Source organism: Octopus bimaculoides, chromosome 6 (genome assembly GCF_001194135.2).
Source record: "Octopus bimaculoides isolate UCB-OBI-ISO-001 chromosome 6, ASM119413v2, whole genome shotgun sequence".
Taxonomy (NCBI): Eukaryota; Metazoa; Mollusca; class Cephalopoda; order Octopoda; family Octopodidae; genus Octopus; species Octopus bimaculoides.
Genome location: NC_068986.1, coordinates 21,558,230 through 21,572,004, shown reverse-complemented (window position 1 = coordinate 21,572,004; position 13,775 = coordinate 21,558,230). Strand labels below are relative to the sequence as shown.

General features: G+C 32.9%; 1 protein-coding gene across 1 annotated transcript in view; it reads right to left on the bottom strand.

Annotated features, from left to right (window-relative positions):
* The window catches only part of LOC106875137 (symplekin), a 41,922-nt gene that overhangs the window by 26,414 nt on the left and 1,733 nt on the right, over positions 1–13,775 (bottom strand). The window contains exons 2-10 of the mRNA XM_052968419.1: positions 11,494–11,562; positions 9,989–10,042; positions 8,543–8,616; positions 7,455–7,581; positions 6,536–6,642; positions 5,329–5,392; positions 3,755–3,906; positions 3,245–3,342; positions 1,796–2,108 (exon numbers count right to left, since the gene is read on the bottom strand). Coding sequence (XP_052824379.1) covers positions 1,796–2,108; positions 3,245–3,342; positions 3,755–3,906; positions 5,329–5,392; positions 6,536–6,642; positions 7,455–7,581; positions 8,543–8,616; positions 9,989–10,042; positions 11,494–11,562 — 1,058 coding nt within the window. The remainder of the gene's footprint in view (positions 1–1,795; positions 2,109–3,244; positions 3,343–3,754; positions 3,907–5,328; positions 5,393–6,535; positions 6,643–7,454; positions 7,582–8,542; positions 8,617–9,988; positions 10,043–11,493; positions 11,563–13,775) is intronic.

Sequence of the window (13,775 nt, the reverse complement as noted above, 5' to 3'; positions counted from 1 at the left end):
AACCTGTAATTAAATAAGATAAAGGTGTCCAAATATGTTTAATTCAACAAATAAAATGCATTTTAAATAAAAATCAAGTGTAGATTGGACTGGGTGGTTAAGAAGTTAGCTTCTGAACTACATAGTTTCAAGTTCAGTACCACTGTGTGGCACCTTGCATAAGGGTCTTGAAATATAGCTCTGGACTAACCAAAGCCTTGCAAGTAGATATGATAAACAGAAACTGTGTAGAAGCCTATCATGTGTGTGTGTGTGTGTGTGTGTGTGTGTGTGTGTGTGCATGTATATATGTATGTATGTATGTATGTATGTATGTATGTATATATATGAGTGCGTGTATGTGTTTGTCTCCCTGTCTTGACACCACATGACAGTTGCAAATGAGCATCACTATTATACAAGCAGTGCCACACATTTCCAGTTTTCTATGAAAACATGTCCAGTCATGGGAAAATATTACCATGCTTGGAGACAGTTGGGGGTTGGGATAGGACAGGCATCCAGTTGTTGAAAGTCTGCCTCAATAAACTCCATCTGACCCATGCAAGCAAGGAAAAATAGAAGTTAAAACAACGATGAAGACAACAATGATGAAACCCATGTTGAGTTAAAAATTTCAAATCATACAAGAAAAAGTTGCAATTGCATTTTTACTGAATAAAATCAAATTATCCTCACCATCCTATTAGCAGTCAAATCTATACATTAGTAGTACATTAAATTTATGGTAATTATTGAGACAATTTATTCAAGTTACTTGTAGATAATATGATGGCATCAGGTATGCTTGAAGGTCTAATGTGGCAGGCAGGATTTTCTAACATATGAAATCAACATGCCAAGCCACATAAAAAGCTCTCATTCTGGTACCATGTAAAAAGCACCAAGTACACTCTGTAAAGTGGTTGGCATTAGAAAGGATATCCAGCCATAGAAACCATGCCAAAACAGACAATTGGAGCCTGAGTAGCTCTTGAGTTATCCAGCTCCTGTCAAACCATCCAACCCATGCCAGTATGGAAAACAGACAATAAATGATGATGATGGAATGCAACTGTAAATGTCATAAATGAAAGGAAGTAGTTGACTGGTTCAACACAAAAAAGTAGAAAAATATAGAGACCATATGAGGTGTTTAGCAACAGATTGTCGTAAGTGCCACGACTTAAAAACTGAGAAAAACACAGTCAAAGTTTCGCAACTTTCAGAATGCGGTATCTCAGCAAGAAATGAAGTTAGGAAGCTGGTTTTGATCTTAAAATGAGAGTGAAGACCTCTTCTAATCATTCCACATATGTAAAATTATTTATTTATGTATACATCTGAAAGATGAAACCATGACAGCGTCTTTCTCATTTTGTAGAATATACCAGTACTACAAAGCGGTGTATTGCATTGCATATTTTAGCCATAATACCTAGAAAAAACAGAGACCCACCCCACAAAGGTATTGTATGTGATTTAATATACCAAGGTAAATATCTTTAACAGATAAGTAAGACAAGATAGTAAGATAATAACCCATTATCATTACGATGGTAACAAGAAATACTAGAAAATGAGCCATAACACCTCGAAAAACAATACAGGGACCACACCAAAATTATTGATTGAGTGTGTGTGCTTACGATGGTGTGTTACTAAACCCTCTGGTTGAGTTGGGTGAGTGAGCATCGTGTCAATAGTGTCGAGGTACAATTTTTTCAGCTGGATTTTTGACCTTATTACAAGCCTCACAGGTTCTTCCTCCCAACTTTTCCGGATTCTAGATGTCGAGACAAAGAAAATGATATACTAACCTCGAAAATGGCCAGGGTGGCACTTATGACACTCTGTTACTAAACGCCTCATATAAATAATTGTAAAGGATGCACTGAGAGCAGACACACAGACTAAAAAGGTAGGATAGAGAACGGATAGGTATTGAAATGTCTGAATATCTGAAACTCTTACTTCTGACTGCATTGCTCCAAGATCGGTTAAGAGAGTAGTTATTTGAGACATGAAGCGTGGAGAATATGGATGCTTTAGTAAAGCCAACATCTGCATCTTTAAATTTTTACGAACACTGCTTACTTGTGACTTGGCTAATGTTGGTGGTAAATTTACTGAAATGCACAAAATGTTTATTATGATATATATCATGAAGCAGAGAGTAGAAAACACAGACTCTGTGTGTGTGTGTGTGTGTGTGTGTGTGTGTGTGTGTGTAGACAAACGAGAGATACATACTTTTATTTATTGAGCTTTACTTTAGAATAAGGATATAGAATACACACTACATGTATGTATGTGTTAATATATAAGATTCAACTGAATTCAGTGTTACTTAATGTAGACAACTACCATAAGTTTCACTACAGATATTAATTAAAACCAATCTTTTAGAAACCAGATATGCTACACAAAATGTTAAAGAAAAGCTATAAAAGGACATTCAATATTAACTGAAAATAAAAGTTATAAAACATTAAAATACTAAACTTAAATCATTCTACAAGAAAAAAATCCTTCAATGTTGCTATTCTACCTTTTCTTTTGGTTTCCAGAAAAGTATTACTATTTATTTATATTGAGATAAACCAAATGGATTTGATTACAATGGATTTTTTTAGGTATGTTATCTCAAGTACTTTCTTTGAATTGTATTTAATATTCATAAATATATTTCTATCATAAACGTGTGCTGAAATATCTATATTTGATATGAAATAATTAACTATAAATTGACAAAACATTTGTAGAAATGCAAAACACTAAGATCTAATGTGTAAACCATTTATTCTTAAAGTAACAAAAAGATTTTGATAACCTTTACTCTTTCAATATCGTTCTTTTTTCTAAGAACTTTGGTCAGCTTTAGACAAAATTACAATCAAACTGAATCTTATTTCAATTAACATCAGAGGTTCAAGACAAGATGCAAAGTTATTAACTTCATGTTTTAAATCTGGAAAACATTTCCAAAAATTCATTTTACTTTGAACTGAATCTGCATGAACCTGTGGAAAATTTCTTTCAAAAACCTATTTTTATCAATATTAGTGTAATATTATTTCAGATAAAATATACTTGTAAACACATATTTTTTTAGATAATTTTAGAAGACCAAATACAAGAAATTATTCTAATTCTAGAAAAAATTGCTTTACAGAATGTGGGAAAAGTTGAGATGTTTCAAAAATTCAAAATAAGAACAAAACAATGAATAATAGTTTGTTTTAGAAGAAAAATCTTCCTTTACCATGTAAGGATTCAAACGCTTGTACTACTTGATCAAAATATACAGGTCTTTGTTTAGCAATTGCTGTAAGGCTTCCCATGACAGTCATCAGATTTATACTTTTAGATAAATATAAGAAATACAGAAATTATATTACACTCAAATTATAAATTTAGAAATAATATCATATACTTATAACTTATAAGATTATACTGAACAGAGTTGTACAATACACTGATCTGTTACACACACATTGCTCATCAATCATTATCACCTAAGTAATGATCAACATTCTCACGATAGAATTAGACGAAATGAAATATTACGAAACTGATAACAATGTTTCTCTGTAAAAGATGTTTTCAGACCAGCTGGTAGGTTTGCAAAACATCTGGTTCAACAACAACTTAAGCCATAATTACAATAATAATTAACAAAACATCAGAAATAACATATAAAGATTATATCATCAACATTATCATATATCTAGATTCCATACTGGCACGTGTATATGTTACAGTAATAATATACCTGGATATATGAGGTGAGGCTTGAAATTTCAGCAAAGAGACAAATAACTCATTGCCCTCTTCCTCTAATTTGTTAACATCCAACAGTTTATGGTTTTCAGGGACTTTATCAAGTGTCATCTCATTTTCAAGTTTCTTAGGAATGTCTGACTCCTTGAAGAAAAAAAAAAAAAAAGATTTGAGTACTTTATTTGAATATCCAATTGTCATTGTTCTCATCACCATTTTAAGATGCTGTCATTAACCCTTTCGTTACCAACCTGGCTCTGAGTACAAATGTCATGTTTCCATAAGTTTTGAATTAAAATCTTCCACCAAACCTTAGTCACAATTTATGTTCCTAACACTAGCTGAATGATAACTATGTTATTTTACTAAATTCTTTGTTACATTTAAAGTAACTAAAAGAAACAGAGAGCATCTCAAAATAAATACAGTAACGAAAGGGTTAATTAGATGAAAAGGACATAAAAAAAAATTTCATTCATTAAAACTAATACAACTTGGTTTTGTGAAAGTCAGTCTAGCAGTTGTCCAAGTATGCAAGTTTTACTTCTCCTATGTACCTAAAGAGAAAGCCACTACTTTAGAGCCAATACAGCCTGATGCCAGCATCATTGCAAGTATTGCTATCAGAATGCAAAACACTGGAAGAGTTACCACATGGCATCTTATCTGTTGCTCTAGCAGTTCTGTCAATCCACTGCCCTAAACTGGTACTTTTTTATTGACCCTAAAAGGACAAAAGGGTTAAATTGTCTTTGGTGGGATATGAACTCAAAATACAGGGAGCTGGAACAAAAGTATTAATCTACAATAAGAGCTGGTTCATTTGAATACAAGATATCTGCTTTGAGGCAGACACACACAGTGAATTTTTTAATTATTTAAATTCATATTTCTCGATAACAATTAATTCTGTAATCAAAAGTTTAAGTTTAAAATTATATAATTCAATCTAAGAAACATTCTTCAGGTGACATCCTTTGAGGAGAAAGGACATTTAATATACAAGAAAACATCTCTAGTTCCCATTGTATATAAATTTTGAAAGTTTGGCCAATAATTAAGACACAGAGATTAATGACAGTTAATGATTAACTGTGTGTAAAATTAATCTTTCACACTCCAAATATTGAATTAATTCTATCACACCTTAATCTGGAAAACTACCATATTTGATGGCATACAAGGTATACTCTTTTTTTAAAAAAATTAACCCGGCTCCTATATGTGAACTTGAACCTACATTTATGTTTTAATGCAGTAAAAACTTTTGCCCTGAATCTGTGCTGCTGAAATTGAGGTGCACCTAATATGCCCATGTGTCTTTTATACCATCATGTATAGTGGATAAAACCATATTTCTTGTGAATTTCCAGCTGTGAGGCTTATTAAGACAACAAACTCTTGTTAACAAAGTAATTAATTCTAATTCTTATAATTTAAAATAGCTTATATAAGAATTTTAAATGAACATTTATTGTAAATGAAATTTCAAAACAACTGTATAAAATATAGAGATCATCCAACTATAAAAATTAAAACTATAAGAATATTGCTAAAAGTACTTACAGGAGATTTCTTTGTCAAAGTTAGAACAACGTTTTCAATAAATTTCACAACATGAGTTCGGATACTGAAAAATTATTTTAAAAAATACCTTGTTAAATTATTTACTTAACAGTGCAGTACAAAATAGCTGTGTTTATAATAAATACATTTAGGTTAATAAATACTAAATTCAGAGTATAAAAGTTACAGAAGTCAGATAGCTAAATGGATTAGATATTGGATTAACAGTTACTGTTGTAAAATGTAAACATTCATACAGGCTTGTGCATGCATGTGTACACACACACAGAGAGGCTTCCACACAGTTTCAATCTATCATTTCCATTCATAAGGCATTGGTCAGCCTGGAGCTATACTAGAAGACATTTGCTCAAGGTGCCACACAATGATACTGAACCTGAAACCACATAGTTGTGAAGGAAACTTTTTAACCACACTTTGATAAAAAGATAAAGACTATCTCAGAATATAAGCAAAATAATGTATTTCCAAATTGGTAACAAAGAAAACAGAGGCATGAAGAATTTTGAAAAGAAAAACAAAGATTAGAAGGAAGAATATTTTACCAAGTAACTGAACTGAAACCAAATGTCTTTGAAATAAAGAAAATACAAAGTTGCTAATAAAAGATACTAAAGTAAAACTATACACAGAACATTACAAGGAAGCTGGTTAGGTTTCATGATGTCTCTTCACAGAGTAAAGTTGCACTGAAACAGGCATAAATCAGATTTTAAAATTCCTAAGAGTGATGGACAGAGGATAATTAAAATTAGTAGACTAGGTATCTTTTGTTTTTTACTTGTTCTAATCATTAGACTGCAGCCATGCTGGAGCACCACCTTGAAGGGTTTAGTCAAACAAATTGACCCCAGTATTTATTTATTTTTTCAAACTGGTATTTATGCTATTGGTCACTTTTGTTAAACTGCTATTTTATGGGGACATAAACAAACCGACACCAGATGTCAAGTGGTGATGGTTCGGAGACAAACACAAGGATGCATGAACACACACACATAGATATACACTATGGGCTTCTTTCTGTTTCTGTCTACTAGATTCAGTCACAGAACATTTGCTCAAGGTGTCATGCGGTGGAACTGAACCCAAAACTCCATATCATACAGCCACACCTGCAGCTAGGAAAAACTACAGTACTTGACCAGCAAAACGATGCGGAGATAATGGCATGAGTCTTGCTTACCCGTCATTTAAAGATTCCATCATCTCAATTATGTAGGTTTTTAATTGTAGGATTTGTTTCCAAGTCTGTTGCATTTCTTCAGTAATTGTCTTGCTCTGGCTCAACCACTGAAACCAAAAGAAACCCAAATTCCATTATTTGAGATATTTTGAGACACTAAATTTGTTTGTATTTTTTTTTTTTTATATCATTCATGATTAACAAAAGGAAAAGCAAAATTCAATCAATGACAGGTCATTTCTAATATATTCAAAAGTAACTAAACATGCATTGTCAGTTTGAAAATTAAACTATCTAAAAAAAAGGCATAACAGACCATCATCATTTAGCATCCATATTCTATGCTGGCATGGGTGTAGAATGTTATAAATTTCAGTATTGGGCAATACAAAATACTTAACACTCAACAACTCATTCTATCTAGCTATATCTGGGTACCATGAGTAGGTACAGCTCACATGGTAACACCTTGACATTCAAACCAGCCAGATCCAATCTCCCACACCTACCATACAATATCAATCTAAACAATAAACAATCACATCATTGAAATCTCAAAGTTACAAGATAATTCATGATTAATTCAAAGCAATCTGAATATAAAAGCATTACATTAGACAGAGTAATCTGAATACCAAAAAGTTAAGGAAAAGGTGCATTGTATAATTAATGAGAATTTTGTCAGCTGTCAATGCTGAATTCAATTTTAATTTTTCAAACGAACTTCATCATCAATTTCTGTGATGATAGCTCATGTTCAACAGCCTATTCCATACTAAACTTACTTGTGCACAGGAGTTCATCTGTATGTGAATATCTAACTAACCTATGAAATGTTTCATGACTTCAGAGAATCAATTGTATTGAGTGCAATGCTTACCAAACTCAAGCAAATATTTATGAGATAAGCCATATTCACCTGTAACGCTAGTCTATGAAGTCCAGCCATTGCCAGAATAACTCTCTTCTGAACATTGACATTTTCATCTTGGAAAAGAGCACCAAGGTTTGGCAGGATTTTCTGTAAGAGATCAGGTTCTTTCTTGCTGAAATTTTATGAGATAAAAAATATTTAGAAAATTTAAAACAAAATGAATTTTAACAAGAAAATAACAACCTAACTCTAATTTTAACAAAAATATAAAATATATCTATAATTAAATGAAAAGATTATATCTAAGGTATCTGAGGCTACTCAAACTGCAGAAAATAGCAGCGAAGTCGAAGAAAAGTGGGGACACATTGGATAATGTAGTCTAAGAATAACTGAGTTAAAAGACGGGATGGTAATAGCTGGAACACTTTTGATCGTGGGTTCTGTTCAATTAGGACCAGTTTGGGCCTAGTTTTAACAAGTTTCAGAATCTTCATGATCAGAGGCATGCCCCAACTCTAATGATTTAAGGAGAAAAAAACCTTGGGTTGTGATGCTCATGTCATTACCACAGCATTAAAGATATGTAAAAGGAAATAGGTTCAACTGGAAATTGCACCAATCAAGGACTAAGTTTACCAGAGAGTATAGTCAATTGAATTCGGTCATCATTTTATTGATCCCAAAAGAGTGAAAAATTTCTTTTTCTTGACGGTGTTTAAACCACATAAAAGGATGAAATTCCATAATTTCTGTCAATTCACTATTCTTATATATATATGCACACACACACATGTATATATATATATATATATATATATATATATATATATATATATATATACACACACACTAGAGTGTTGCCCATCATATGACAAGTAACTTTGGAAATATACTTTTGCCACTATGGGTAATACCAGGAAATATGGCATAAATACAATAATTATAACTTTTATCAAATTTCTTGGTGCCTATACAAAATAAGGAAATGAATACTAATCTAAAATAAAACAAATTTCTCATTTGAATAATTCCTCCCATAACTTCCTCTTACTAAAATTGCTGGCCTTGTGCCAAAATTTAAAACCATTATATAGGGATTTTCTAAACTCAACTTAATTCAATGTACATACCATGCATCTTCTATGAAACTGATGACAAACTTTCGAACTTCAACAGAGCGGTCACTTTGAAAGGCCAACATTTCCTAAATGAAATAAAAAGTAAAATAATTACTATTAATAAAAGCAAGCGAACGTCTTGCAAAAAAATCTGTTTTAAATTTTCTTAGAGTAAATTTTTACATCACAAATTTAAATGTTTTCATTAATTCAGACAATGAAATATTGTTTGTCTTCTTTACAGAGAAATAGTTTATCACATATTAATGTGAAAATCTGTTGTAACTAGTGCATCTAAGCTGACCAAATCCTTGAGTGAATTTGGTAGATAGAAACTAAAAGAAGCCTGTGATGTATGTGTGTGTGTTGTTGTGATTCTGGTTAGTCACAGTGGTACTAATGGCTCTGAGGAAGCAAGATGCTGCACTAGCATCCAAACTAGATGCACAGCTCCTTATAATAGAAACAGTTGTAAGCTAATGAAAGTGATTATGTAACTCCTATTGTTTTGTCTTTCATTCAGTAATTAATATGGACACCTTCTCTTAGAAAATAAAATCACAGTTTGTGTTAATATTTCAGGCATCTAGTTTTCATACCATTTTTTGTTCTGTTTATATACATAAGTGTTTATCTACATGGAGACAATTGATAGATAACTAATAATTACTCCTGATGATTTGGGATAATCATTGTTTCAGATTAATTTAACTTAAATTATGCATTTTAATTACATAATTTTGGAATTAATGTTTACTGCTAATGAAACAGGTGTTGAGTGTAATTAAATCATGAATCATTTATAAAATTTATACTTTTCTGCTTTTTATTCTACATCATCATAATTTAAATGCCTACTTTTCCATGCTTGTATAGGTCAAACAAAATTTGTTGAGACATATTTTCTATGACCAGATACTTTTCCTGTCACCAACCCTAACTTGTTTCCAAGAAAAGTAATATTTCTCCATGACCAAACATGGTTTCACCAAAGATTAGAAATGACAGATAACACCTGTATGACAGTGACACTATCACATGATGTCATAAGGAGACAGTAACACACACACACACATATATATATTATATATATATACACACAGAACAGACTTCTTTTAGTCTCAGTCTATCAAATCAACTCATACAGCTTTAATCAGAACTATAGACAAAATTTTGCCCAAAGTGCCATGCAATGGGACTGAACCCAAAACCAGTACTTATATATGGATATATAGCATCTAACAAATGAACAGTGACCATTAATTTGTATATAGATTACACTCAGTTGATCCTAATGAGCTTAAATTTTTTCTTTTCTTTTCAAGCAAACCAAACAATGTGATAACATTTTAGCTGCCTTCATAAAACATTTCAATTTGCACTGATCGCAGCAGTCTAAAACACTCTCGACATTTGAAATTTAAAATTGCTTAGCAATAGAATTCATTAAAAACTTACCTCTAAAAAATTATCCAAAAGATTAGGCTCTTTATAAAGTATCAGTTCTTGAACCTGGAAAATATCAATATGAATTCAAGTTTTTAATATCAGAAAATAACCAGTTGCAGAACTAAGTAGAAGGAAGATATATTACATATAGGGGCTTATATATACAGAGTAGGCCAAAAGTAGGTATACACTTATTTATAACAATTGAATTTATTAAACACAGTTTAATCTCATAAATGCTTGAAATGTCCTCCTTCAACATGGCAACATTCCTCAAACCTTTCCAGAAAACTGCAACACAGCACGACACAAATTCTGATCTGCATCAATTTCAATAAAAGCTTCTGAGATGAATACCTAGTTTTGGCCCATCCTTTATTTTAACCCTTTTGTTAACATATTTCTGTTGAAATACCCTGCCAATGTTTCAGTCAATTTTGGAAATTATGAAGAATTTTGTAAAAGAAATTGCCATTTTTTGAGCTGGCTTTTGGAATATAAATTAACATAAAACTTCCATTGAAAATTTTCATTTTCAAGTAATTCAGATCGCTTTAAAACATGAAGTTTGTATAAATAGAATGAGGGGAAAATCTAGAGCAGGATGGTATCAAAGGGACTGAGCAAGATCGTTGCCAGTGCCACTGAACTGGCTCCTGTGCAGGTGGCACTTAAGATACACCATTTTGAGCGTGGCCATTGCCAGTACCACCTGACTGGCCTTCGTGCCGGTGGCATGTAAAAGCACCCACTACACTCTGGGAGTGGTTGGCGTTAGGAAGAGCATCCAGCTGTAGAAACTCTGCCAAATCAGATTGGAGGCTGGTGTAGCCATCTGGTTCACCAGTCCTCAGTCAACCCATGCTAGCATGGAAAGCAGATGTTAAACGATGATGAAAGGATGTTGAGGTATGATTGAGTTAAATACACATCATCATGGTTTAATGTTTGCCTTCCATACTGGTATGGGTGGGACGGTTTGACATGGTGCTGGCTAGCAGGGGAGTCATCCAAATTCCAACTGTTTGTTGTGGCATGGTTTCTATGGTTGGATGCCTTTCCTAACACCAACCACTTAAGAGAATGTGCTAGGTGTTTTTTATGTGCCACTGGCATGGATGCTTTTTAGGTGGCATCAGCACCTGAAAGGACAAGCCTGTATATGTGGAAGACAGTGATTTTACTTAGCTTGACATGTCTTATCAAGTACAGCAAATCTCCACATTTCTCAGTCACTTGTCAAGCATTTACTACATTCCCATTGTGTGTACAGTAAAAACAAAAATACTTTAGCTCTGTTAGACATTTGATAAAGCATTAATATTTAAAAAAACAAAAAAAAAACAATGCCAGCCAGTTTAGAATGCCAACTATATGTCTCCCACATTTTAATATATCACCATAGATTAATTCTCTGCCAAGAGCTCTAAAAAATACTTATTGTTACTTTAACAAATGCAAAATATTTGGTTTCTGAAGGTCTTATAAAATGAAGAAACTGCAGTAATACAAACCTGTCGTAGATTTTCTGTTTTCATATTGTTTTTCTGCATAAATGATGCTTGATTAAGCAAATCAACCACCTGAAACAATAAAAATAGTTAGTGTTATTTGTTTAAAATTAAAATGAAGCAAGTCAGGTTTATAATTCAGTTTCATATCTTTTAGATTTAAACAATCATCATCATCATGTAACGTCCGCTTTCCATGCTAGCATGGGTTGGACGATGTGACTGGGGACTGGCAAATCAGATGGCTACACCAGACTCCAATCTGATCTGACAGAGTTTCTACAGCTGGATGCCCTTCCTAATGCCAACCACTCTGAGAGTGTAGTGGGTGCTTTTTACGTGCCACTGGCACGAGGGACAGTCCGGCGGTACTGGAAAGATATAATAATTTGTTGGTGTTAGGAAGGGTATCCAGCCACAGAATCATCCAACTTATGCCAGCATGGGAAACAGGTATTAAAAAATGATAATGAATAAATCTAACAAATTTATAATGCTAAAATTTCTTTCAACTAATTGGCTAGAAATGGAGAAACACTACTCATGAATTTAGGAAGTTCTCCATTTTCTTTGACATCAACATGGTTCATGTTCAGCTTCAAATTCTGGCCAGAGGGAGGATTTCTGAGTGGCAGCTCTATGCAAAGGGTTTAATGCAGTCAATGAGATGAAGTACAGTATGATAAAAGAAGGATGGGCTCATCAATTGGTATGTAGCTTGTTAATTTACAAGAGTAGAGTAAGCATAATAGCAGTAGAAGACAACCATAGAAGAAACAGTATATCTATGAGTCAATTGCCCTAATGTATTGTCTAGCAGTAGGTCTTTGCCAATCAGCCTTCTCTGAATCTTATTTATGCCAGTCATGGGAAAACTGTTGCCTGCAAAACATTCTTAATGACATGCCAATGAAAAATTACCTAAAATTCTTTTAATAGTTCAGCCTGCTTCTTGAAAAAGGTTGACCATGTCTGGTCTATGCTATATCAGTGTAACTACACTGGTTCAGATATATTAGCAGTACTCTAATGTACATGGTATTTGAGTTTTGTGGTTAATTTGTAATTGATTAAGATTGAAATACTTTCTATTTCTCAAGAGGTATTGTCTTTGGGAAACATTTTTGACTAAGTTATGCATGCAAGGTTGCAAAGGAAGATCTTCAGACACTATGAAGCCTAGTCTGAAGCCATTAACTGTGTATTATTCATATGTAGTCTAAGACTTCCCTCAAGATGTATTGGAATTGCAGTTGAAAGAGTCTATGGTGTTGTGTTGTATTGGATGATGTTTAAAGGCTTCTGCTTATACAAGCAGTACTTCTTTGAGGTTGTAGCGAAGTTTAAAAAAGAATGAAGGATGGAATCATCTGGTAAGGAGTAATATCAGGTAGATTAATTATATACAAAAGACTAGTGAGAAAAACCTAAGCATACTTTGAGGATACGAGTTAAAAGAATACAAGTTCAAAAAAAGGCCGGCAATATAGAGAAATTTTTCACTCTTAGAAATGAAAGATTTGTTGACATCAGCCTTTAACTGTGTCTAGTTTAATACAAGAACTTCATACTAATACAGCTATACAACACACTTATGCAATATAGCTATGAGCTTCTCATACTAATAATACTAGACACATCAAAAGGCTGACGTCAAGATGATATTATTTTTTGCTGAAATTCTCAAGGCCTCAAGACCACAAGTGTGGGATGTAACAGAACGATACTTGCGGCTTGGCTCCAGAGAACTCATACACTGAGAAGGGCGAGAAGCTCATAATGATGAAGCTGATTGTTCACAACTGTTTACATCACCATTGCAATGTTTAAAGTGAAGTAGATGGGGTGATTATTGGCAGGATAAGAAAGGTTACCCATTCTTGAAACTAGAACATACCATTGTATATTTTCATAGATTGGGGGATTCTGTAGAAATACAAAATATTGCTGGGAAACACTGAGCTGTGACTGTTTAGGTCTGTAGCAATGGAGAACAAAGCTGTCAAAACTAGAGAACAATAACATAATTAATTATCAACTAGTCTAACAGAAATTTCGAGAGGTCCACGGAAGATGGATGATAATTAAAGACATCTTTAAAAAAGAGACAATGGAAACATATGGGTTGATGATAAATAAGGATACACGAATAGATTAGAGTCGATAGCAATTGGAAATGCAGTAAATTAAATTGCAGATGCTATTATATATATATATATATATATATATATATATATATATATGTGTGTGTGTGTGTGTGTGTGTGTGTGTGTGTGTGTGTGTGT